This window comes from Cryptomeria japonica, chromosome 2, assembly GCF_030272615.1.
Source record: "Cryptomeria japonica chromosome 2, Sugi_1.0, whole genome shotgun sequence".
NCBI classification, from domain to species: Eukaryota; Viridiplantae; Streptophyta; class Pinopsida; order Cupressales; family Cupressaceae; genus Cryptomeria; species Cryptomeria japonica.
This window is the reverse complement of record NC_081406.1, coordinates 679165363-679192738: the sequence shown is the minus strand read 5'-3', so window position 1 is coordinate 679192738 and position 27376 is coordinate 679165363. Positions and strand designations below refer to the sequence as shown.

The window sequence follows — 27376 nt, the reverse complement described above, 5'->3', positions numbered from 1 at the left end:
AATTTAATCTAATTTGGGTGGGATAGCAACCTTTCCTCTTTTTTCAGAAAAGATTATATTCTTTTCTCTTCCTAGAAATGAAACAACAACTTTAAAAGATAATAATAGTAGCTAAAGCAAGGCGAAAGAGGAAATGAAGTTTCCTAAAAGCACAAAGACTTCCATCACCTCCTTCGGGACGGGAAACCAACAACTAAGCACAAAGTCTTAAGTTTCTATAATCCTATCTACCCTTTTCAGAATAATATAACCAAGAACATTATACATCATATGGCAGTGCAAAGTCTGCAAGTATGATGCACCTTTGAATCACTTAAAATGGGAACAACCACCAGCACAAAGTCTTGCAACTCTTCTCAACTTTTAACACTGAACTATATTAATTCATTCTTTAATATTCTTAGCACAAAGTCTGCAAATAATCAGAATGAAGCTCTTCTCAACAACTTCTACAATCTCAAACAAATACAAAGAAATATTCCACTATGACATGAGAACACAATGGACATATAAGTTTGGCTTTAACACAAAGTCTGAAATTCCAAACTCTCTTGATATTACTTGAAGAAAAATATTTTACAAGTATAAAGCTCAAAGTCTCTATGATTGCAAATTTCTGCAGAGTTTTCTTGCTTGCTAAAAAGATCCCAAAATTACAAAGAGCACCCTCCTGTATATATAGGTGAGGGGCTAAGAGAAAAAAGTGGGAGAAGTCTAACTAACTAAGACTTATTCCACAACTAACTAACTAACCATGACTCATTCAAATTATAGTCCTATTGCTAACCAACTTGTAATTTGTTTACATGTGATTACAAGTTATAAGAATGCAAGTAATATGACTACTAGCAATTACAACCTTTCACTTTACATGTAATTTGTCAAAACTAAATTACAAATGCATAATTGAAACTAATCTAAGTGTTTGAGACATGACTTTATTTACATCATCCTCTGTTTAAGAGGTCTTTATGCTGCTACAAGGTACTGAAACTTGAAGTATTTGAGATAGGTGAAGGTATTTGTTCGGGAACATCAACTTGCATCATTTGTCCATGAATGGTAATGACAGCGCTTGTGAAGATCAACCGCTGAACTTGAAGATAATGAGCATTCTTCATTGGTCACTATAATAATCAAAGTCATTTCTTTTTGTCACCTGGTGCTGCTACAATGCATTCCTCTGCTGCATTGCTCCTTCATTTGTCAAGTTCTCTCTTATCATTGCATTGACTTCCACATTTGGTAATGGAAAGAAAATATTCCCAATGGTGAGACTAGAACTGTCATCCTTGATTTTAGATAGGACTCGACTTAGCCACTTTTTTCTTCTTCATGGTTCATGCCATCTTGACCTTCTCTCTGCATATGAGAGCATAGTTTTTCCATTTAATGTCATCAACATATGACAACACTGGCTTGGCTTGTGCTTGCTGTCCTTACATGCATTGAAAACCCCTTGCAATCTAGTCTCAAGGACCCGACTGCAAGTATTGATCTTGCAAAGGAAAGATGTGGGAATGAGAGTATGTGGAGACAAGGTGAATTTCGGATCTTGGGGGGTGGAATGCGAGTGAAAAGCAGTGAGCTTGAAAAGGTGGAAATGACCTTGGAGACTCGATTGCAAGTGAACAAGTCTTGCATGTTTGGAAATAGCTTGCAATCGGTTGCATATGAGTGGCAGGGATGAGCTTGCAATAAGAAAACGATGGGGCATAAACGGAAAAACTCCAATATTTATACTTGCAATGAGGTCTTGAAGACCCGAATGCAAGTGAGCATGTTTGCACAAAAGGCACCAACTTGCAATTGGGGTTTTGAAACCCAGTTGCAAGTGTCTATGAAGACAAGGCAACAAACTAGAAGAACATACTTGCAATCGGGCTTGAAACCCTGATTGCAAGTATAATGCAAAGGTGAAACATGAAGGACTTGCAATCAGGTTCTAGAGACCCGATTGCGAGTAATTTTAACTTGCAAAAGAAAATAACCCCTACATACTTGCAGTTGGGTTTCTAGAACCCAATTGCAAGTAAATTACTTTATGTTATAAAAAAGAATTCACTTGTAATCGGGTCCTAGAAACCCGACTACAAGTCTCTTTATTTTTTTTTAAACTTTAAAGAAACAATGACCTCACTTACTTGTAATCGGGTCCTAGAGACCCGATTGCAAGTAGGTGAATTCACTTGCAATGCCTTCTAAAAGTTCCTACCACTTGTAGTGATTGATTTGAATCTCGAAATTGCATAGAAATATAGGAAAATGAAAGCAAAAATCAACCGAAACTTGGACAATGATGACAAAAAAACCCATGCATGATTTGACATCAACAAATATGAGTTTTTTGCCTTGTAAAATGTGCCTTGAAGAAGAAAACTACGAATTTTGTGTAAAAATTTGTAATTGTTGTCTCAATTTTTGGAAGTTCAAAAATTGAGACAACACAACCATAATATAATCGAAAATACAATGGCTTACTCCCAAGACAACCTTTGAATTGAACTATCTTGATGTTGTTGAAGAGACATCACCATTAAAGCTCAAATATGACGACTAGGTGAGACTGGTCTTTCAATTGAAAGGTTTTGCCCTTCAATGCAAGATCTATAGGGTTTTTTTCCTCAAATTTGGATGCCTAAACAAGTGCTTATTGTGATTTTTGCTGTGTTACACGGGGATGCGTTTCCACCCCTCAAATGTCATTCCAATCCCTTGAGGTGTTTGGAGGACAGGGGGACTTTATGACACATCTCCTAGGCATCCCCTCAATTGATAAAATGTAGAAACATCTTAGAATGTGTCCTCAATATTGGGTATGACAAGAAACACATAGAGGATGATTGACCATCCTGGGGACATCTAGACATTCCATGATGAAAATTACTTTTTAAGTTTTAAAAAAATAATTCCTAACATTAAAAAAGAGACTGTTAAGTATATCATGACAACATTATAACAATAATGTAACATGACAACGTTATAATAACAGCAATAAATATATCATGACAACACTATAATAGCAATTAAATTAATTATGACAGAAGTGACAACAACAATTTTAGTATAATAGCAGTAAATTTATTGTGATTCAAATTCATAGTTAATGATATAAGTTGTATAATAGTTAATATTAACTTGTTCAAAAAAGCATCAAACTTTGAAATTCTTAATATGATATTAGAGTTGGTTATTATTGTCGGTTGCAAAAGAGATCAAAGGTGCATTTTCCATGGTCTAGTACAGTGTGGTATTGTGTGAGAAGTACAAACAAATAATCTTTTTGGATTGTGGCTGGCATGTAGGCTTTTGCAGACATTCATCCAACATTGTTTTAGCATTGTCATGTTATATTGTTGTTATACAGCTGTTAATTAACTTGTAGAAATTCAATTCTCTCTCTCTCTCTCTATATATATGTGTGTGTGTGTGTGTGTACGTATATATGTATATATATCTTAAAATTCCATACGTTTATTGCCGACGTCCCCCGAACATCCCCTAAAAATGGCTCTTAATCTACCATCCTCGAAACATGTCCCCTATTGTCTTGTCATCCCTATTTGTGGAATGTAGGATTTTTTGTTAGGGTTTGTGGGTTTTCTTTCATTATAATCCTTTGTATTATAATCCTTTGTCTTTCCTTTGGCCCATCATACATCTAGAAAGGGCATTGAAACTTGCAATAATGGTCTCCTTCCCAAGATGACACAATTGGGGCTGCCCTTATTGATCGAGAGTCATTTCCCCTTGAATTGTGCCTGGAATAGTCCTTACATGTGTGTAAATATGCTTGGGAGGTATGGAGAAATGTCTTCTGTGAATTATAATTGTCCTTGGCAATAATGGCAAGGGTCCCTTAGGGTTAGAAACTGTAATGTCTCCATTAAGGAGAATCTAAATCTAATTTGGGAGATAGAACATATCTTGATTTGTATACTTGAAACATGTGCCCCAATGTTATACATGGTTTCTGCTCATCTCAACTTTCATATTAGAGTCATAATAAAATAGATTCCCTCACAACTTGATCTTCAAAGGCTATGAAATGACTATAAATCTTCTCTCACAATGACCTGCGATAAACTCTTCGTGGGTCCTCTCCTTTAAATCTGTTATAGAGTTTCTATATATTTTTTTCTTGATGTATACCTGATAAATATTTCACACACACTCCCTCTTCACAATCTGCAACCTTTCTCCTTAATGTTGGCTCCTCGTGAGTATGCTATCCTTTTTCCTTGATTCTGATATCTTTGTGAGATCAAAGACCCCCCCACATGGCATTCCTTCCTTTATAACCTGCTTCCACATCACAAGATAATTATAGATGATGCTCAAATATATGCTTTCTGAGTGCTGCTTGAGTCAAATAGAATAATTAAATCTGATTATGTATTGGACATATATATCTGCTGTAGCCTCCTCTTAATTCCCTGTTTCATTAAATATCCTGGGTATCGAATGGTTGTATCTTATGGAGAATAGACATGTCATTTGATGATGATTAATTAACATTGCACCTCTCCATATTTAATTCGATACTGTTAACTGCATCCTTATGATAGTCAATATTATTCCTTAATTGCTGCTACCCATAACTAATGACTATTATCAAACTAATCATCATCTCCACTCAAACCGATATCGCGTATGTCCCTGTTCCCTCATTAATCGATACTTGCCTTAGTTGGTATCCTTGAATCTGCATGTGTGATCGACCTTCAAAGTCCTTCCTCAGTGATAATATAATTAGACTTGATTTCATGATTGATTAAATCTTTATTAATATCGCACATATTTGGTTATAAACTAACTTTGAAATAAATACTATATATCGGTTAACATATTCCTTGATGTATATTAATTGTTGCCTTAATGATACATTATTGCACCCTTTCGACTTTATATTGATATGATTCCTTTGAGCGCTTAATTATTAGCTAAGGTTAGTCTTACTGAGTGATAGTAATCTTTCCTTATGCGATCGTAATCTATTATGTAGTCACCCAGCGACAACCTCCCGCTGTAAAGACACTTTGATAATAGTCACTAGCAGCATGCCTCAATACTCCAATCACGTCATGCTGCTTAGCCACAAAATGGTGTTGTCTCCTTTTAATATCAAGTTAATATTTGATGAGGTTCAGTTTGGGGACATGACAGAAAGCCTATCTACCTGATTAATGGTAGTGAAAGTTTTCTTTATTTGCACAGTTGGGTGTACATGTGGAGCCACATTCTCAATATAAATGATAATTTCATGCTTGTGAAAATCTTTCTAGAAGATGTGTCATCACCCTACGCATTAATGGTTGTTTGGTCATGTAGGGAAGTAGGTGAGATGAGTTGTGAGAAATGGTAGGATTGTTGAAGTTGGGGCATTGATGGTACCTTGCAATTTGTACAAGTTAGGGATTAGGGTTCGGAAGGAAGGCATGTCAATGAGAGGAAGTTTGACTCTTTGACGAAAACTTGTGAAGGAGTGGGGTTTGGCAAAGGTATGATAGGATGGACAAGGTTGAACTCCAACAAAGTGAGGGAAAAGGGTGGGGTTTGGAGGAAAAGGATGACATAATGGATAGCTTCGATAGCCCGATAGGAGAAGGGAATGAAGGTTGGGAATGGTTGTGAGATATGCATGAATGGGGAAGTTTGAAACTAAAACAAAAGTATAGAAGAAAGTGGACTTGAAGGAAAGTTATGCGGGGAAGGGAAACTTCACAACTTCGATGACTTACTTTGACTTAGAAAAGTGGTAATGCCTCCATACTTTAGACATTTTGAGAATCTGAAGCAGATGCATGGAGGATGAAGGGGAAGAACTCTTACACAAATTTTGTAATGTTTCATTTTTTTGGTCTGTTCCAACATTCTTGGAGAACACTTACTTTTGCAAAATGAAATTTTAACAACGCTAGTGAGTTCTTAGAGCCTAGATATGCACAATGATACTTTTTATGTGCAAGTCCAACATTTTGGGAGAAATCAAAACTTCTTGGAGAGGTCCATCATCCTTGGATAGTGCCAACTTTCTATAGGCTAAAGTCCTAGACACTTAAGGAGTTGATGGAATTATCAGGATAGTTTAATTGTCTTGTTTTAACATTTTCCATAAGACCTTGAGATGGTTTTAAGGGGAAAATTAATTATAACAGGTGTTGAAAAAGAAATTAAACGACAACTTATATTTAATTATTTAAAAAGGTGTTTTAAGTGTGTAGATAAAGTGTCGCTAGGCTCAAGGTGCGGACAAGTGGTCATAAGAATACTTTATGTTATTTTATTAAATGAAAAAGTGATTTTTTGACAAAACAATGAAAAAGCAAAACTCTTTTTTTTTTTCAAAAAACCAACACTTAATTTTTAGTTGCTCTATTTTAATCCGGGCTATACTTATGTAGCTCTTGGCCTTATGATGTTGTATCCACTGACCTTTTTTTGTGAATATTTGTATTATATTTTCTAATTGATAGAATGCTAAATCACTTTTTCATAAAAAAAACAAAACAAAAAACAAAGTGTTTTTTTTATTTTTTTTGTATAAGTAGCAAAAAAGCAAAAAATGCTTTTTCCCCAAATAGCTTTGAAAAAGTTATAAGAAGAGAGATTTTTTGAAAAAGAGTACATTTTTTTTGGAGCTATTTCATATTCCAATAATGAACACAGTCATCTTCTCCATTTACCAAGGATGGAAACCCTTCGGATATTTGAAAGCATCTAGGGTGAAAACCCCTCCTAGTTGTGTGACAATCTCATCTAGGGATTGAGATTGTATCCGGGCTATACTTATGTGGCTCTTGGCCTTATGATGTTGTATCCACTAACCTTTTTTTGTGAATATCTGAATTATATTTTCTAATTGATAGAATGCTAATGCACTTTTTCATAAAAAAAACAAAACAAAAAACAAAGTGTTTTTTTTATTTTTTTTTGTAAAAGTAGCAAAAAAGCAAAAAATGCTTTTTCCCAAAATAGCTTTGAAAAAGTTATAAGAAGAGAGATTTTTTGAAAAAGAGTACATAAATTTTGGAGCTATTTCATATTCCCATAATGAACAGAGTCATCTTCTCCATTTACCAAGGATGGAAACCCTTTGGATATTTGAAAGCGTCTAGGGTGAAAACCCCTCCTAGTTGTGTGACAATCTCATCTAGGGATTGACAGTGGTCTTTATTTGGCATCATTTTCAGAGCAGTAGTATTGGGTGTGGGATTGCCTGCTATTGTTTTCAGATTTTGGTGTGAAATTTTTGGAGTTTGCAGGAGTAAGTATTTATATTTTTGTTGGTGGTTATTAATATATTGGTGAGACTCCATTTACAGGCCGTACTTCAATTGCTGGGCTAGTTTGGGCTGTTGACATTATTATATATTGCAGATTGGAGACCTTGGGGCATATAAAATATTGTATTTATGGTCTAATATTAGATGCCTTAAATATTCTTTCATCATGGACATCATTTCTAGTCATGGTGTGAGCTGTTTAGTGTAGATCATTGCGATTTCCAGGCCTGGTATGATTTATTTCAGCAGTTGCTACAATTAATAATCTCAATTCAGACCTTTTTCCATCCTTTTTCGAAGTTATTTTGGCCTCAATCAACTCAAGTTTTTTCCAACTCTACATGCATAAGGTATTTGTCATTTTATGGAATTTTAGTTTATCATTTAAATGTTTGACAGAATACCCATATTCAAAAGTCTGGAAGAATGAGATTTGAGTTTGGTCCAATATGATTGTAAAAGAAAATCATTCATCATTATAACAATTGGGAAGTTATCTTACCGGATATTTTCATTTCTTAAGTATTTTCATTGTAATTGATCCTTAGGTGGTAGTATGTTGGATCTCATTTATTTTCTATCATTCTTTGCCTTATATGACATTAATTGGAATTGGGTGAGCTAATCTGCCATTTTGGCATTGATGCAATTTTGCTTGCACTTACTATTAGTCTACCAAACAAGGCCTTGCATCAAATGAACCTCGATAAGGGAGCAAAATTGAATAGACAAGTGGAAAAGCTACTGGAATGAGATCTCATTTGGAGCCTTTACGTAGTGCTAGTAGTACTTGTGCCAAAGAAGGGTTGTGAATGGAGAATGTATATAGACTTTTGTACCATCAACAAGATCACATCAAGTATAGGTGTCAAATGCGACTCATGGATGATCCAATGGATTCTCTTAGTCTTTGATAGAAAACTTGGTGTGACTTACTGTGACTTGCAAGTCACATGGAAAATCTCATTGAGTAAATGTGACTTGCAAGCTTAGTCACCACCAAGTACTCACCATATTATTGCTGAGTTCCTACCAAAAATATCAAAATCTTGCCAAATTTTTACAATTGACTTGTGCGTCATGTAGTTTGATTTGCTTGGTGTGGAAAAAGAAAAACCTAGGCATCCAATATCATTTTCCATTCGTTTTTACCTTGCTTTCTGTTGTGCGAATCGCACACCCATCCCCGTCTTGGACAGGGACCCCCCAGTTTGTGCGTTTCTGTCTTTGCAGAAGAGGAAGGGGATTTGAAGGGTCAAGTGTCGCTAAAACCAAATTCGGCCTCTAAGGGCTGTTGTGACGTATTCACACATCGCCCCATAAATGGGACCCCTGCTTTTTGTTTTCTGGGGCTTGTTTTTTTGGTTTTTTTTTTAAGGTTTTGTCTGTTAGCCTTTGCATGATGAGTGTTGTCAGGGTGAGTCAATAGGGCCCCGGAATTAGGGTTTCTTTGAGAGTCTTCTTTAGGGCCTGGTTTTGCTCTTGTTGCTCATTGTGTCTTGCTTGGTGAGTGAATATCATCCTTGAAGATTTGAGTTAGGTCAAGTTGGTGAGTGATGGAGTCTGGAATGTCATCTTGATCTCCAAATGCCCTGAAATTTGGCTAAGTCTGGAATGTCCTGATCCTGAAATTTGTCTAAGTCTGGAATGTCCTGATCCTGAAATTTGTCTAAGTCTGGAATGTCCTGATCCTGAAATTTGACTAAGTCTGGAAAATTGAGGAATCCTCCAAAAACTAGAATTTGCACTTCTTGAGGAAAAAGTTTAAAATCGCCAAAATGCCCAAAGGGGCGAATTTCGGACCCTAGGGCTAAAACTGGAAAATGTTGAAATGTTGCAAAAAGACCCTTTAGGTCTGAAAATCACTTAAGTCCTCCAATTTCAGACCCTAGGGCTAAAACTGGAAAATGTTGAAATGTTGCAAAAAGACCCTTTAGGTCTGAAAATCACTTAAGTCCTCCAATTTCGGACCCTGGGGCAAAAACTGGAAAATGTTGAAATGTTGCAAAAAGACCCTTTAGGTCCGAAAATCACTTAAGTCCTCCAATTTTGGACCCTAGGGCAAAAACTGGAAAATGTTGAAATGTTGCAAAAAGACCCTTTAGGTCCGAAAATCACTTAAGTCCTCCAATTTCGGACCCTGGGGCAAAAACTAGAAAATGTTGAAATGTTGCAAAAATACCCTTTAGGTCCGAAAATCACTTAAGTCTCCCAATTTCAGACCCTGGGGTCAAAATTCGAAATTTTGATAAAGTTGCAAAAAGTTCAAACACTCCGAAATTTGCAAAAGGTGGGTTTAGGTTCGAAAATCTCCAGCTCGCCAAAACACCAAACATCCGAAATTTGCAAAACACGTTTAAAGGTCCGAAGTTTTTTACGAAAGGCATTTAGGTCCGAAAACTTTTCTAACTTGCAAAAACGCTTAATGCTCCGAAATTTGCAGAATCATACGAAAGGTCCGAAGTTTTTTGGCAAGGCGTTAAGCTTTGGAAATCGTCAAAATTGCAAAATACCTTAAAGCTCCGAAGTTTGAAGATGCAAAAACTTGCGAAAATGGGCCTAGGGTCCGAAGTTTTTTAAAACTGCAAAAGGTGTTAAATGCTCCGAAATATCTCTAGTTCGCAAAAACCTAAGCGATCCGAAATTCGCCATAAACCCATTCAAAACGCCCAAGACTCCAAAGGTAAAATCACGCAGAAGTAAATCGCCCAAACACCATCAAGACCAAGGATTGGATTTCACATTCGAAGAGAAAGGAGAAGCATTTTCAAGATACATCTCACAAAGAGCTTCTCAAGCCAGACGTCGTAATTAAATTTAATGTTTGTTAAATTAAATTATTTAATTTTTCAAATTGATTTATTAAAGTGAAATTGATCGTTCACAGGTCGCAGGACGTCATTAAAGAACCAGGAGAAAAACCTGAAACGCAAATCGAAGAAGGATCGCAATCCAAGGCCAAGCGCTGGAAGCTGGAGGAGAAAGATGCAAGAGCGCGAGAACAACCGAGCATTGGGAAGCGTGCCACCAGACCACAAAGTTGAAGTCCACCACCGGGACCAAAGACCAAAGAACACTCTGAATGCTGCAAGTTTATGCCTTCTCGAGAAAGTGCACAACTGGATTTGAGTCCAGAAATTCAGTTTTAAAACTGAAACGACTTTATTTTAAATTGCCTATGGGTCTCGCGCAAGATATTTTTGTGGATAACTATTCCCAACCACCAAGAAGATTGGATAGACTCAAATTGAAGCCAAATAGTGGCAGGTAGTTGAGATAGTTGCTGGTTGGATAACTGAGAATTAATTCGGCATGGGTTAAAGCTGCCAGCTTTTGGAAGGCAGATCAGGACCCTTGGATGCAGTCCATCCTAGCCTTTGATTCAAAATTGTAATATCTATAAAAGGCAGAGGCCTTCCTTTTGCAAAGGGTTAGATAGTTAGATGCTAAGTTACCGGTACTTCACATTTTGCCCCCAAATCCGGATGCGGTGCGTATCGGATTCGGATTTGCCCTGGAATCCCTGTGGATTCGGACAGGGTACCGATTTTTTCCTCCTGAAACGTATCCGATATTTGACTCACGAATCCCGACGCATCCGGTGTAGACGTGGCGATTCCATACGGTTTTTTTGACGAGTCCGCATCATTCACAAATTTCGAGGGTTTTTTTCATGGGTCAAATATGTCGTTTAACATTTAAAATCCTAAAGCAAAGCCAAAAATAAAAAATTGCGAAACCATTCCACGCCACGCACAGTGAAAAAGGAAAACCGAAAAATCGCGAAACCATTAACAAGCGACGGCACAGAGGTGAGAGGAGGCGCGTAGACACAGAGGAGGCGCGCGATGACGGCGAGAGGCGTGCAACGACAGCGGGAGGCGCCACAGCAGGAGGGCTTCGACATCCTCCATTTTTTCCCGCAGGTTTGATATTAATTTTTTTATTATAGTTTGCTATAGTTTGTTAAATTTTATTATAGTTAAAAAAATTTATTAGTTTGTTAAATTTTATTATAGTTTGTTAACTTTGTTTAATAGTTTGCTAATTAAATTGTTTGTTAAATGAAAACAAACAATCTAATAAAAATATAATTTTTCATTAGATTGTTTGTTTTCATTTAACAAACAATTTACAAACTATTAAATAAACTATAATAATTTTTTTTAAAAACTATTCATATTTAAAATAATAATAATTTAATAATAGGTATATTTTTTAAAAACCTAATAACTTTCATAATTATAATAATTTCACTTTCATTTTAAATAAATTATTAAATTTAATTTTATATATTTAACATTTATAATGTATTGTTTAATATTAAATATTAATAATTTTTTTTTTAATTTGTTGTAGAAATCATAATGGCAATGACTACTAGCTCTACTCCTCAACAGACTTTCAAAACTGACCCAAATTCACCTTTATGGAAATATGTCAAAATAATAGACCAAGTAAAAGGTGGTGGAACATTTTTATGGATATGCAACTTCTGTAGTGTGAAAAAAACTAGCTCCTACAGTCGTGTCAAAGCCCATTTTTGTGCCATTCCCCAACAAGGAATCAAACCATGTCTAGGAAGGGATGGAAATGGGATGTCACCTCAAGAAATAGCAGGATATATTAGAGAGCAAGAGGAAGCAGATGCAAGAGTTGGTCGTGCCTCAAACCATCCTTTGTTGATAGGAAGAGGAAGTAGATCAAAGAGGCCCCCTACTTCTCCATCTTATAGCGATTTTCCTGATATCGTGGTAGAGAGCCACCCATTCTTGGACCCAATTAGTGAAGAACCTGTTATTGTGAAGAGAAGCAGGGGACCATTAGAGAGAGCATTTAAGAATGATGCTAGAGAGATTGCAAATCAATCCGTTGGAAGATGTCTATATGCAAACGGTTTGTCATTTAATGTGGTACGATCACCATATTGGTAGGATATGTTGAGAAAGGTAAATGAGGCTCCACAAGGGTACACAGGGCCAGGTTATGAGAAGGTGCGTAGCACCTTACTAGCAAAGGAGGTAAAAAACATAGACAATGCATTGGCTCCCATTAGAAATTCATGGAAACAAACAGGGGTGTCCATCATTTCGGATGGATGGAAGGATACCAAAAATCGGCCATTAATTAATGTAATTGCAGTGTGCCCTAAAAGGGCAATGTTTCTGAAAGCTGTGGATTGTGAGGGACAGGTGAAGGATGCACAATTTATTGCTAACATCCTTATACAATGCATTCAAGATGTGGGACCTCAAAATGTTGTCCAAGTAATAATGGACAATGCAAAGAATTGTAGAGCTGCAGGTATGTTGATTGAGACACGGTTTGAACACATATTTTGGACACCTTGTGCTGTCCACTCTCTCAACCTCATGCTACAAAAGATAGGCAGGAAAATACATTGGATCAAACAAATTTATGTTGAAGCTGAAGAGATCCAAATGTTCATCACAAACTATAACATGTCACAGGCCATTTTCAGATCATTTTCACAGTTGGAGTTGCTAAAGGTAATTGAAACACTTCAATTTTTAAAATCTACATTTCACTTTGATGGTTACTTAATTTTTATTTTTTTATCATGTCTTCTTTGTATTCTAATTTTTATTTTTAATTTTTGAATAGGTTGCCGAGACTTGATTTGCATCCAACACAATCGTCTTGAGGCGACTTGTGAAGGTGCGACAGCCACTTGCTAGCATGGTAATTAGTCAAAGTTGGTCCCTATGGAGGCAATCCAATACTGAAAGGGCAGCAAATGTAAAGTGCATGATCCTAGATGACACTTGGTGGGATCGAGTGGAATATCTTTTGAGTTTCACTGAGCCCATCATGAGTATGATCCGTTATACTGATATGGATCACCCATGTTTGGGAGAGGTATATGATGGCATTGACTCCATGATTGAGAAAATGAAAGCCATCATCAATGCAAAAGAGCAAGATCCCGAAGAAACTTTCTTCAAAGAGTTTCAATCAATTTGTGTTGAGCGGTGGAACAAAATGACCACCCCACTACATCTTCTTGCATTTGCATTGACTCCCAAATTTTATAGCGATGAAATGCTTGCTAAGCCATCAAGGGTACCACCGTATAGAGATTCAGAAGTCAGTGAAGGGTGTAGGACAGCACTTACTAAACTCTTCCCAGATTCTGAAATGGAGGATTTAATGACAAGTCAGTTTGCTGATTTTGTAGCCTCCAATGGTCAAAGTGTTTCCGCTCTCCATGACAAGTATAAAAAGGATTCTCATGCTTGGTGGTACCTCAATGGCCATACATCACCAAACCTTCAAACTCTTGCAATCAAAGTTTTATCGCAAGTAAGTTTCTTAATTTTTATTGCTCTCTAAATTTAGATTTTTTACTATTTTATAATTGTCACCCTCTCACTTTGTGTCAATTATTCAATAGGTTGCTAGTTCCTCTTCATCTGAGCGAAATTGGAGCACATACTCCTTTATCCACTCAGTGAAACACAACCGACTGGCAGCAAGTAAGGCGGAAGAGCTCGTTTATGTGCATTCAAACTTGCGCCTTCTTACTCAAACAAAATGAGTATAAGGATGGGAGCACAAAGTTTTGGGATGTAGATCCAGAGCGAACTAATTTGGATCTTTCAGCTGCCACACAATCTTTACTTTCTGGGGAGTCTGATAGACAATGTGCTGCTGTGCAAGTGGCAGTGAGGCTGCATGTGGTTCCAGTACTCTACCTACATCATCTAATGTCAATGATGATGTTGATCTTGATCTTCCTAGTGACCCATATGATGCTATTGCTGATTATTAGTTGTGTTATTTTATTGTTGAACGGTTGAGCCAGTGAACAATGAATTCGATATCTATCATAACATTCAAAGTTTGACAAATGGATATTTCATATTAGATTAGACTTATAGTAAATTTGTAATTTTGTTATAGACTTATAGATTTATAGTTATATCAATATGAATCATATATGATAGTTCCAAGTTTTGTTTAGCATATGGATGATATGTGGGATTCTAAATTTAATTTTTGTTTCTACTTATTAGACTGTATATATGTATATATTTATGATTTTTACATTTTTTTGTATGGACGTACCCATACGTACCCAGCCCCCCCTAGAAAAATTGCCGTACCAGCGTACCCTACCCACGTACCTGTACCCATGCCCGTACCCGTACCGGCAACTTAGGTTAGATGGTTAGATAGTTAGAGATTGTTAAATAGTTAGACTCTGTTGAGAGAGTTAGATTTTAGAGTTAGAATAGGTTAGATTTTAAGCAGTAGCATAGAGATGTTGCAAAAATTGTTGTAATAGGCAGCTGAAATCAATATATAGACATTGAATTGGTGTTTATTGTCTTGTTTTCATCCTGTTTGCATGGTTTTTCTTAGCATTTTAGATAGATCTTTCTATTTTGGGTGTGCAAGTATTTGATAGATTTAGGCTCATACCATTGAGGATATACTGATTATGTATCCTTTTGTATGGTTAACTTGAGCCTTTAATTGGGCTTAGTTCAATTGCAGGTGTCCGTCTGAGTTGCGCTAGAATTGGGTGCTTAGTCGTGCGTCTCCAGTCTGAAAATCTTCCAAGTCCCTTTGAAGATTGCATCGTTCCTGCAAGGTTGTGAGCTATTCTGGCCAAGCAGGAATTGGTTATGTTGAATCCGTCTACCCGCATACCCGTGTTGTTAGTTTTAGATCTCCTAACCCTTTCCTTTTGCTCTTTATTGCGTAATTCGAGAATCACAGCAGACCAGTTTGTTGCAAATCGTAAGTCCCCTTGTGTTTCCAGCAAAAACACATCAAACCACTGAGTAGTCCCGCAGTCAAGACCTGACAATCAAAACCTTGAGGTCGTCCCCTTTGATCAAACCAAAAACAGCATTAGGGACTTCCTTATCTCAAGAGAGGATAGGATACTCAGCTGGTTATTCTATTCTGCGTTGGCCGTATGGAGTTTGCAGCAATGCGATTTCAGACACGTCGACACTTCCCTACTTTTTCCTCTTTATTTCGACTTAAGCAAAATTGTAAGCAATAGAGAAGGGTTTGGGGTAGTTTTTTGAGGCAAGTTTGATCTTAGTTTGAAGATTGAAATGAAATTGTGTTTTTTCACAAATTTGTGTATCTATATTTTTTTTTGAATTTGAAACGACAGTTGTTGAAAACCTAGTTATTTTTACCCTCCATTTTCTAATCCTAACCCATCAAGTGTCATTTCATTTTATCTTCTAAATGTTTGCCATGACAATTTTTTTAGGTTTTATTTATATTTTTTTTGTCTTGTTGATTTTTTTGGTTTATGTTTATCTTGCTGATTTTTTTTTTGGTTTATGTTTATCCCTCTGATTTTTTACTACGTTAAAATCAGCAATGGCAAGTTCAAGGCAAAACTATGGCGAGAAAGACATTATATGGAAGCATGGGATGTGGGTGATGCAAAGGGCAAGGTCCACTATTACCTTGACAAGCTTCTTATGATAGGAGGATTTAATAGTTATAATATTACTCTTCTCAAATATTTGAACATGATTTGAGGGTTTTGAGATAAATGGGTGCCCTACCTATTAGTTTTGATGCGGAAAAATAGAAAAGAAGATGATAAAAGAAGCAATGCAAGTGGTGATGAATTCTAATTCTAATTTATCCATAGATTCATTTGTTTCCTCATGTAATCATCATCTAATTTCCCTTATTTGTTGAGACTCCATAGAGTTCTATCCTTCTTCCATCATCCAATTTCCTTATTCCATACAATGTTCTAAGAGCACAACCTTTAATAGAATGTTCCACTTAGAATTAAAAACAATACCATGAAGGCTAGGATGGAAACAACAAACTTTCAGTGCTACAATACTTTATCCTTCATCAAGGGTGGCAACCTTGATAAAATATTAACAATAATATGATCAAGGGTGGCAACCTTGATAGTGATTTAATTAGTTAAGAGTAGTTGTACAAAGCAGGTAGATAGTTTGAGTGATAAAATATCAGGAAAATTGTGAAGTCTATAAATAAGACTTTTTTCCTTGGTAACATTATGATAAGTCAGAACCCAAAGTAAATGATGTTTCCATCTTAAATAGAGATAGTAAGCAACATGTTCATCACACCAAGTAAATCAGTCTTATATGGGGAAGATACGAGGGATCAATACCATCGTCAGCACCTTCATCAAGAAGAAGACATGATTATCATATCCAAGAGATTATGAGCATCCATGAACCACTATCACTGATACGAGAATAACATCATGATTAAGTTAATCAGTCTTATATGGGGAAGATACTAGGGATCAATACCATCGTCAGCACCTTCATCAAGAAGAAGATCATATCCAAGACATTATGAACATCCATGAAGCACTATCATTGATATGAGAATAACATCATGAAATCTGTAATCACCATTGTGGAGATCAGTTGCATACATCTGATGGAGAATTCACGTCAAGTAGTTGCTCACTATGAAGAAAATCATCATGGCATCTCAGTTCTATATAATATTGATATACAAACAGAAGATAGTCATCAAGTAATCACGAGCATTGACATAATAATAATAAACATCCAGATCATATGACAACATTACTAGCATCTGATCTGCTATCACGGTGAGGATCGACCAAAACTAGTAAAGAAGACATCAAACATTATTTGATATACAGATTGGTATATATATTGGAGGAGAGTAACGATATCGATGAAGGCATCTTATTAAGTATAGTAAGGTATGGATAAATATCGATTAAATATTAGTGAAAGACAGCGACTTATATAACACTAAGCAATATCATATTAATAGGAAGATGATGGTTAGATCAATATGAATCATCAAGCCAAAGATAATATTTAATTAATTGGTGATTATATTTAATGAAGGAGGCAACTACAACTAACCGATTATATGTTAAGTAGTGCAATTAGCATATGATGAAAAGAGACGATCATGAATAGACAATAGACATTGGATATGTCTTTTGGGACACAACCTATCATTCTGTTTTGCAAGATATAAGGAGGTGATCAGACTCACTTCAACAATCATCAATTGAGTTGGTATCTTATTCCTTATCCAGTTTTGGATTGCTCTTTGAGAGCAATTGCAGTAGGCACATAATCAGTTACATAAGGAAAAAAGTCGTTAATCAGAGAAGGCACCAATCTTGCACAATTTCATAGCCATATCTGCAACAGCATTGTCATCTATTGTTGCAAGCATATAAGTATACATCAGGAACAGCAACGTATTACCACAGAGTGATACTAACATCATACACCTGCATATCTTTATCAGTGAATCAGACATAGCAGCAGTTCAAGAAGGTACATTGCACATTTTCATCAGTATATCAGAAAGGGCAAGACCCCATCATCTGCAATTCATAAAGTGGCAGCAGATCTCTCTTTGCACACATATAAGTATCTATTTAGACACAGCAATCCCTAAGTATTTCAGATTACTTAGAGTTTTCTTGCTTAATTATTCATATCCACATCTGAGATAGCAAGTAATCATTGCTTATTGTCATTTAATATATAATTCTATTCATATTATCAATCACACAAGTTTACTGCAAAATCAGATATTGTAATCTTAAATAATTTAAGTAATTGTCCCATAATTTCTAGTTATTTTAAAACAGGACATTACAACATTGTTTGAATTTGATGCTAGAGGATATTGGGAAGGTGTGGTTAAAGATGCTAAACAAGTTACCAAATTTATTTACAACCATACTTGTGTCCTTTCTTTGATGAGAGATCACAAAAACAGCAAGGAGCTTGTGCTCTAGGGAGTGACATGACTCACCAGACACTTCCTTACTTTGGAGAGCATTGTAGTTGCAATTCCTTCTCTCAAGTAAATTTTGGTGAGCAATGCCTAGATAGTCTCCATATGCTAAAAAAATTGAAGGGGAGAAGGTTTCAAGCATAAATTTTGATGAGTTCATAAAAAATTTAGACTTGCTCAAGGTGAGTAACAATTACAAATATTAATTTCATAAGGAATTATCTATTTGCTACTTTTTCATCATTTTCAATTTTTTAGGTGATAAAACCTTTGTTCAAGGTTCTGCATTTGAGAGATGGGCATGACATGCCATTGGGTTACCTCTATGAGGCCTTGGATAGGGCCAAAGGGACCATTTTACATTACCATGGTTGAAACAAAAGAAAACATGAGATCATTACCACAGATGGATGAGCCAAATCCATCAACCAATACATGTCTTGGTCTACTACCTAAACCTAAAGTTATATTTCTCTAATATATTTAAGGTTGATGAGGAGGTCATGGTAGATATTGTCTCATGCATTGATAAGACGGTACTGGATAATGAAATTAGTGACAGTTCTTTATGAGTTAGAGGTCTACAAGGCTGTAGAGGGGAGGCTCATTTCTCGAGCTTAAGCAATTCAAAGGAGGGAAAAACAATGGCTTGTAAAAATACCAATCCTTTAATTGTTAGCTTAGTACTAGAAAGTTGAAAGTTTTGATTTAAATTTTTCATTAAATTCTTATAGTTTTTTTAATGTTTGATTTGTAGATTTGTGGTGGGAGAATTATGGTATTGGCACACCAAACCTTTAGAGGCTAGCTATTCATGTTTTGTCCCAATAGTGCTTTTGGGTGTGAATGCAGTTGGAACCTATTTGAGAGAATTCACATGGAGAGAAATAGGTTGACCTTTGAACCAAAAAGGTGTAAGGCATTTCTCATGCTGCCATTGACTTGGATGACATCCATTCTTTCTCAGATTGGACTATTGAAAGAAAGCATAATGATATCTTGATTACTAATGAAAATGTTGTTTAATCGGAGAGAACAACAAAAGTAGTAGAGGTGGATGCATTTGAAGAAAATGAAGACATCTTTGAAAAATGATCGGTTGTAATGTTGATACCAACTTTTTGAGGCTTCAAAATTTTACACTAAGATGGGAAAGGGAGGATGTAGATTGTATTTGGATTTTTTTTGATATATGTAAAAAGTTATAGTATGGTACTCTTTTATTATTTATACTTCTATTGTCAAAATTCATGGGTTGTGAAGTAGACATAAGTAGTGTGAAATATTGTTTGAAGATTGATCTCAAGAGTGGATTTCATTAGATAAAAAATTGAGTGGATGAATGGGAAACTGCATTCAAAACAAAGGAACGTTTGGACAAATGGTTGGTGATGCCATTTGGATTGACCAACATACCAAGCATGTTTATGAAGTTGATGAATTAGGTTTTGAAGCTATTTTTGTGTTTTATGGTGATTAGCTTGATGACATTTTGTTGTACAACAAGATGATTGAGGAGCATCTTGCACGCTTGTAGTAGATTTTTGCATGTCTATGGAGTGAAAAGTTTTTCATAAACCTAAAAGAGTTGTAGTTTTGATAAGAAGGAATTGACATGGGATTTGTCTCAAGATGAATTGCGTATGGATTTGGGGAAATTTTACATAGTTGTTCAATGGCTTGAACCAAAGAGCACAATAGAAATTTTTAGTTTTCATGGATTGGTGAGCTTCTATAAAAAAGTTTAGGAAGAACTTTAGTGGGATATGTGCACCCTAGATGCACTGAATGGGGAAGGGAGGATTTGAACAGATTAATACTACTGCCAATAGTTTTGAATTCTTGAAGAAGAATGTGTAGAGGAGCAAGTTCTTGTGCTCTCATATTTTTTTAAGATATTTCGGATTGATTGTGATGCCAAAAAAAATCCAATTGGTGCAATCATGAGTGAAGAAAGTAGAGAAACTACATATTCTAATGAGAAATTGAATGAGGCTAGGCATAAATACTTTATCTATGACTAATAATTTTACACCATTGTTCAACCTTTGCACAAGTGGAAACATTGTTTGTTGTGTAATGAGTTCACGTTGTACATTGACCATTTGACATTGAAATTCATCAATATTCAGGCAAAGGCAAAATAGGACATATAAGATGGGTAGAATATTTGCAAGTTAACTCTTTGTGGTGAAGCATGGGGTTGGCACAACTAACAATTTTGTAGACGCCTTGGATAGGAGTAGACATTATTGTCCATGATAATCATAGTTCCACGGAGTTTCCTAATGGGGGGGATACTGGGACGTGGGACTGATATCAAGGATCAGGGGACCAAGGGCCTAAATTTGGGGATGACAGGAGGACGACATGGAGCGGTTGGGGGGGGGTTGTGCGGTGCTGATATAAAAATAGAGGTGAATTGAAATCTTCAAGGCAAAATCTATAATATAACATCTCTATGAGTGCCCCATGAAAGGCCAACTAGTTTTCATGAAGTTAAAGGTTGCAATCAGTACGTAATGACATGTGCCATACAACAAGCGACTTGATGGTGTCCCCATTAGAGGTGGTGGTGTTGTGGGAGGATGCTTCCCCTAAGTCCCCAAGTCTCGAAAACATCCCCCTACAAGGGATGTGGGTTTTTTGGCGGAGATGTGTCCTTGTGGAACACTGATGATAATTGTAAAAATAGAGGACATGAAGGGAATGAAGGATTTGTATGGTGTAGGTCCATATTTTATAGATGCATGGATACATGCCTAGAACCTTGGGCTAGAGACAAAGGCTCGTATGAAGATTTTTTTGCATAGGAGGGATACTTGTTCAAGAAACAACAATTACATATTTTATGTAGTTTAATGAGATAGAATCTCATTTGAGAGTTACATAGTGGTAGACTAATGTAGGGGGGGAATCCCAGCTTAGCCGGCCACATTCAAACTAGAAATCTACATGAATTAAAATGCTGCAAATCAGCAAACAACTTGAAATAATAAGTTTCAAATAGGAAACTTCTATTTAAATTCAAGGAAATGGCCTCAAATCAGCCTTACATCAAAGTGGGTTTCAAGAACCACAATCTACAATAGCATGGGCTGCATTACATCAATTATTTTTGCACTTTTGGAGATGACAAACATGAGGTCTTCCCTGACTTTGCAGTTGCAACTTCAACAATTCTTCTCCTCATGCATCCTGAAACCTACAGTCTTGTTCTTTTCTTCTTCATGTCCAAATTCCCCCAAAATCTAAAAATGGGAATCCTCCAATTTAATGTTGAAGCTTGCCTTTTAACTGTCATGGTTACCAAAACTCCAATTTGAAATTTTTTCCAAAAGTCGTGCCCAAAAAAGGGAAAGACGTCTTCCCAACTTGAAATTTCCTTAAAAGCTTTTGGATGCTTTGTGAATTCCACTCAATATGACCCCAAAATAGAAACTACCCAATAACTCATTCTTGGGTGCCCATTTTTGAATTTTCAAAATAAAGAAAAGTATTTTGAGTCAAGGCAAGTTGTGACTCCCTTTTTCAACACCCAAAAATGAATATTTGAAATTCAAATTTAAATTTCATGTTCTGCACGGATGCTCTTGCATTAGGCACCAAAGGTAATTTGAAAAAAAAAATTCTCAAGTTTTACACATGTAAATTGCCTCACATTTGGTGATCTGTTTACAAAATCCTCTTACCGCACATGTAAACTGCCTCACATTTGGCGATCTGTTTACAAAACCCTCATACAACACATGTAATCTGCTTTCTATTCGGAGATCTATTTACAAAAAACTTACAACATTTATAAATGTTATTGCAAATTGCCTCCTTCGGCGATTTGTTCACAACCATAGGAACCTCACCTTCTCAATTTTTCTTAAAATCTCTTCTTGTAGGTTGCATATACACATGGAGCAAAACTCATGCACTCCACCCTCAGATCTTGGTGCAAACTACCTCCGTCAGCGCTTTTGCCTGCATACTCAGGAACTCCTGCTTCGATACCATTGATGTAGGGGGGGAATCCCAACTTGGCCACCCACATTTAAACTAGCAATAAACCTGAAATAAAATGCTGCAAATTGGCAAACAGCTTGAAATAATAAGTTTCAAATAGGAATTCTATTCAAATTCAAGGAAATGGCCTCAAATCAACCTTACATCAAAATGAGTTTCAAGAACCACAATCTACAACAGCATGTGTTGCATTACATCAATTATTTCTGCACTTTTGGAGATGACAAACACGAAGTTTAATGGCAGCTTTACCTACAAACAAACTTGAGGTCTTCCTCGACCCTACAGTTACAACCTCAACACTTATCCTGCATCCTGAAACTTGCAATCTTCTTCTTCATCTTCTTTATCTCCAAAATCCCCCAAAAGTATTAAAATGGGAATCCTCCAATTAATGTTGAAGTTTGCCTTTTAACCAACATGGTTACCTAAAGTCCAGTTTGAAAACTTTCCCAAAAGTCATGCCCACACAAGGGAAAGACATGTTCCCAACTTACAAATTTCCTTAAAAGCTTTTGGATCCTTTGTCAACTCTACTCAATAGGACCCCAAACTAGAAACTACCCAATAACTCATTCTTGAGCGCCCATTTTTGAATTTTCCCATTGAAGGAAAGTATTTTGAGTCAAGGCAAGTCGTGACTCCAATTTTCCACAACCAAAAATGAATATTACAAATTTGAGGAAGAATATTCCAAATTCAAATTTGAATCTCATGTTCACCATGGATGCTTCTGCATTATAGACTTGGAGGACATTTTGATGTAGATAAGTTAGCCAATATTGGAGGAGAGATACTACTAGTTGCATATGTGTAAGGATGTAAAAAGATTTATATAGAGATGCAAAATGCATCAAATTGCAAGGGAGTGTCCCAAAATTCTAGCTTGTAAAAGCCATTGTGCATAGTAGAAAAGAGATGGGAGGAACTATCCATGAATTTGTTGGAAATATTGTTGTCATTGATGTCAAAGGAGTATCGCTGCCATCATATTGCTGTTATCAAAGTGTTAGATTTTGTGAGAACTGAGAATCGAGCTAGGATCTAATGCCCGTTGTAGATCGCATGCAACTCAACTCAATACATGATCAAAGATAAAAACAATGGAATGAAGAGAAAATTTAAAATGAGAGTAAATAAAGACAATGCAAGAGAATTTAAGAATAGTCTTGATATTCTCACTGAGCTATCACGGAACTAGTGAAGGTGAGAGGAGAGTGCTACATATATAGAAAAAAGAGGGCATATACATCCAAGAGGTGCATTAACTCCTACTACCCATAAAAGGTGGGAGGTTTTACCTACTTGGTAAATGCCAAAACATTTGGCATAACCTCCTTAAGTGAAGACAAAAAATGAGTTATGGAAGTGGCACATAAAGCTAAAAGAGGGTGAGAAACCCAACTACCTTAGAACCTACTCAGGTAAGGACAAAATAGTGGCTATGATAGATAGCACAACAAGACAAAAGAGGGTGTGTAACTCAACTACCTGTGTGTGGGAGAGAATGACACATGCAATTGATGTATTTCTCCACATGTCCTCATGTTAACCACTCCTAATAAACCTAAGCAAGCTTAAATAATGTGTAGGAAAAAAGAAATACCCCCTAACATAAGGAAAATAAAAAACTTACATTGATGCAAAGGAGGATCATTATAGACCTTATATGCTAAGGAGAATTAAACAATAATGGGAAATATTTATTGTATTCAAAGTCAAAATTTAACCTTTATGGGCCAACCCATGTTGGTAGATCTTGTGTGATTGCTATTTTCATGGTGGATGAATTTTAATATTTAGGATGTTGTCGCTTATGATCTGAGCCCAATCAAATTTAGCCTTTCCATTGAAGTCCTGCTCTGTGAAATAAAACATCCACTCCTCAAATAGGTTAGATTGGGGGAGCCCCATGACTCGGCTAAGTAGTGTGACCATGTCCCCGTATTCTTCCATGAACTCGCTTCTATAGGTCTTTTTGACAATCCTAGTGCTCAGGGTTCTTCTTACTTTGAACCATTATTCGTTTACTATCACCTTGCACTTATTGGGATTCATATCAAAAGCGAGTCGAGCCTCATCTATGGTTACCGCGTTGGTGCCCTCGGGAAGCAGGATGTCAAATGCTTCTCCTATGGCCTTTGGCGTGAAATCAACCATCACCATTCCATTTGCAACTACCACCTTGCTCTCCGGCCAATAGTGCTTTGCGGCCTCGACCACATGCTCATAATTTTGAATTGCCGGTGGGAAACTTGCAGCCTTTGCCATGCCGCTTTCTAGCATCCGTTTGGGCTTTCTGTATGCATTTGGAGCATATACCCTCTCTCTGAAGTTTTGAATGTCTACATGCTCGAGGTCTGTATCTCCAACATTCTCCCGATTGCTCTGGACCTTCGACTCTTTTATCACCCCCTGATACTGATACTTCATCTTTTCAAGCTTGCGGGGAATGTCAACTTTGGATGTATGTGATGTCCCTGGTGCGTCAGGTGCTTTGGAAGATTCTGCCACCTAATTAGGCATCTATCCTGCACACCCAGACATGAATTATGACACAAGTTTAAGGTGAAAAACGTGGGTTAGTAGTGCCAGAAGACGACGTTAGCACTAAAATCGTTGATCAGCGAGATAATTCAAAATTTGAAAATATGTTAAATAGGCTATTTGAACGCTTTGAATTTTGCGAATGGAGATAAATGCAATTTGGATTTTGAAAATCAGTTATTTTTTATTTTGAGCAAGTTTTAAAATATTGTTACTCATGCCGCGGGTCTGAAAATTGTAAAAAGGTTTCAGTTTAAACACGCTATTTTCAAACTTGCTTGCTTTGTTGGATTTGGAAAAGATGATTTCTGCGTTTCAGTTTATAACAAAGCCCCTAAAATTTATCTCTGTCTCAAATTCTGGCTGGAGGCTGAATTGGGCAAGTGGTGATTATTTGGGGTTAAGTTGAAGGTTTACTTGAATTTGCCTTTGCACACTAACCCTAGGTTAAAACATGATTATTTATATGCAAAATTATAACCATGCGAAAGGCAATTTTGATCCTAACTGGCAGCGACCATGAAGGTTTGTTGAATGCGAACTGCTGGAAACCTAGCGCTTAGAGGGTCTCTGCAATTTGGGCCTGATGAAATGAAATGAGAGGATGCCTTCCTTTGCAAACTGCAAATCGCCTCTTACCTAAACAACGCAATTATTGATCCAACGTTCTCCCTCTTGCAAGAAACTCGGGCTTTTGAAGACAAAAGGCGCGATTTTGAACTTCCCCGAGCGACCTTAGCCCTTCACAATACTTCAAACGTAGTTTTGGGACAATGGCGAGGGTTTGGGCGATGTTATGCTTCCTGGGAAATATTTCAAATCACTGAACGTTGCTTATATCCATTCACCTTAGAAGATATTCGGCGCATTATAAGAATGCGCAATTTGCTTCTTTGTTATATCGCCTTTCAACTTCGGGTTTTTTACCCAATAAGGAGCGAACTTTGATTGCCTTTTCTCAGTAAGTATAAAATTCGGCTATTCAGCTAAAAATGAGCGAACTTTAGCTTTTAGTTCAAATGCCCATTCTCTAATATGAAACTCGCGACTTTTATGTTTTGTGCAAATTTGGCTTTGCAGATGAAACGCCCTTTTTACTTCGCGCACTTTGACCCATTCGTTCGATTTTGGCATTTTAAGCTTAATACGCTCCCTTTGTGAACTTCTGGCCTTTTAACCGAAATGAGAGATTTTGCTTTAAGTTTTGTACACCCCCCTTTTACAAACTTTGGGCTATTTTACCGAAATGCGCGACTTTTAGGTTTGTGATGCCTTGCTCATAAGGAAACTCATGTTTTTTTAGGCAAAAGGCACGATTTTCATCTTTCACTTTTAAGTTAAAATGCCCCTTTCTTGTGAAATTCAGGCTTTTTGGTCTTTTTGAGCAAATGTCTTCTAGTTTAATTTAGCATCCTCCTTGCAAACCTGAATTTCAGCCGATTTGGCCAAAAGGTGCGAATTTGGCTTTTAAGTTATAACATTCTCTTTTAAGTTGCCAATCTTGGCCATTTCAACCCCTTTGTGAGATTTTATATTTTATTTTGCAAATTTTAAATCTAATTCAGTGAGAAAGTGCTACTTTGGTTTGCCATAGGCATTTTGACTCAGATAGGCAAATTTCTCCTCAGTTTTCAAAACCTCTTGTTAGCTTGGTCATCTGACTTAGATGTGAAATTTTGCTTCTCATTTTCAAGGTGCGAACCCTCTAGGATCTAGGACTCAGGTTAGCTCAATTTTTAGGTCGGATCATCTTCTCAAAGCTCAAATTCCTCACTGTTGCAACTCATCTCTGCGAACTCACAAAACTCCTACTTAGGACCTCAACGAGGAAAGACAATGAAAGGGGGGGACCTTGTCGACGACGGGGAGTGTATGCAAGGCACAACAGTCTCCTAAATAGATGGAAAGCTCTTTTCAAACTGGTTCTTGTTGATATTGTTTGATGCTTGGATTTAATAATACTAACAGTTTGATTTCTTTCTGATTGGTGCACACAACCCTAGCTGTGAACAATAACATAGTCAAATTCCTTGGGCTAGTTGTATGTTTGCCATGCAGGAGAGAAATGCAGTCACAACCTTACCTTTGAAATCACAGTAATTAATATTCTCTGCCTAACAATATTCTGATAATGACCTCTTAGTAGGAAATAATTGATGTGACTTAGTACACTACTCTATGTTTATCAATATTAAAAATTATTCTTTTATTGCACTTTTTGTGATTTTTAACTTACACGATCATGCAGGTTCTGTGCACACTCCTGTGTGGGATTCACCCATTCCTTCAAGAAAGCGTACATGCATGTATCGTAAAAGACCTTCTTCAGTTGAAAAACTTACCAAAGGCCTTCGTTATATATTGCATGAACAAGATACATCTTATCTACCATTGGGTTCAGAGGATCTTCTCTTTGCATGTAAAACTCCAATGGTTGCTGCTGAGATAGGACTTGGCAGTGTGCTTATTAGGCAACCAAAATCAACAATGTGCGAAGAGGAGTCAGAGGCAAGTTCACTTTTGGTAGAAAATAAGTATAATAGATTTGGTTTTGTAACTCAGGCTGATTCTCAGGTATTAGCCTCCTCCACACAGCTTCAGAATGAGGATGGCTCTTTACTTGGTAGAGAGAAGGAAAAGCTGAAGTATAGAATGGATATTGAAGAAGTGTTTCAGGAGCATTCAGATAATTTTTTAATGCCCAATGGACTTTTGTAAGAGACTACATATTTGGATGC

General features: G+C 36.6%; 1 protein-coding gene across 2 annotated transcripts in view; it reads left to right on the top strand.

Moving 5' to 3' along the window:
• Positions 1–27376, top strand: part of LOC131036862 (GATA transcription factor 26) — a 159138-nt gene that overhangs the window by 128143 nt on the left and 3619 nt on the right. The window contains exons 3-4 of one of the 2 annotated variants that reach the window (XM_057968860.2): positions 26887–27146; positions 27234–27352. In XM_057968860.2, coding sequence (XP_057824843.1) covers positions 26887–27146; positions 27234–27352 — 379 coding nt within the window. Of the gene's footprint in view, positions 1–26886; positions 27353–27376 lie in introns of both variants that reach the window. The other variant, XM_057968859.2, reaches the window with a different exon arrangement.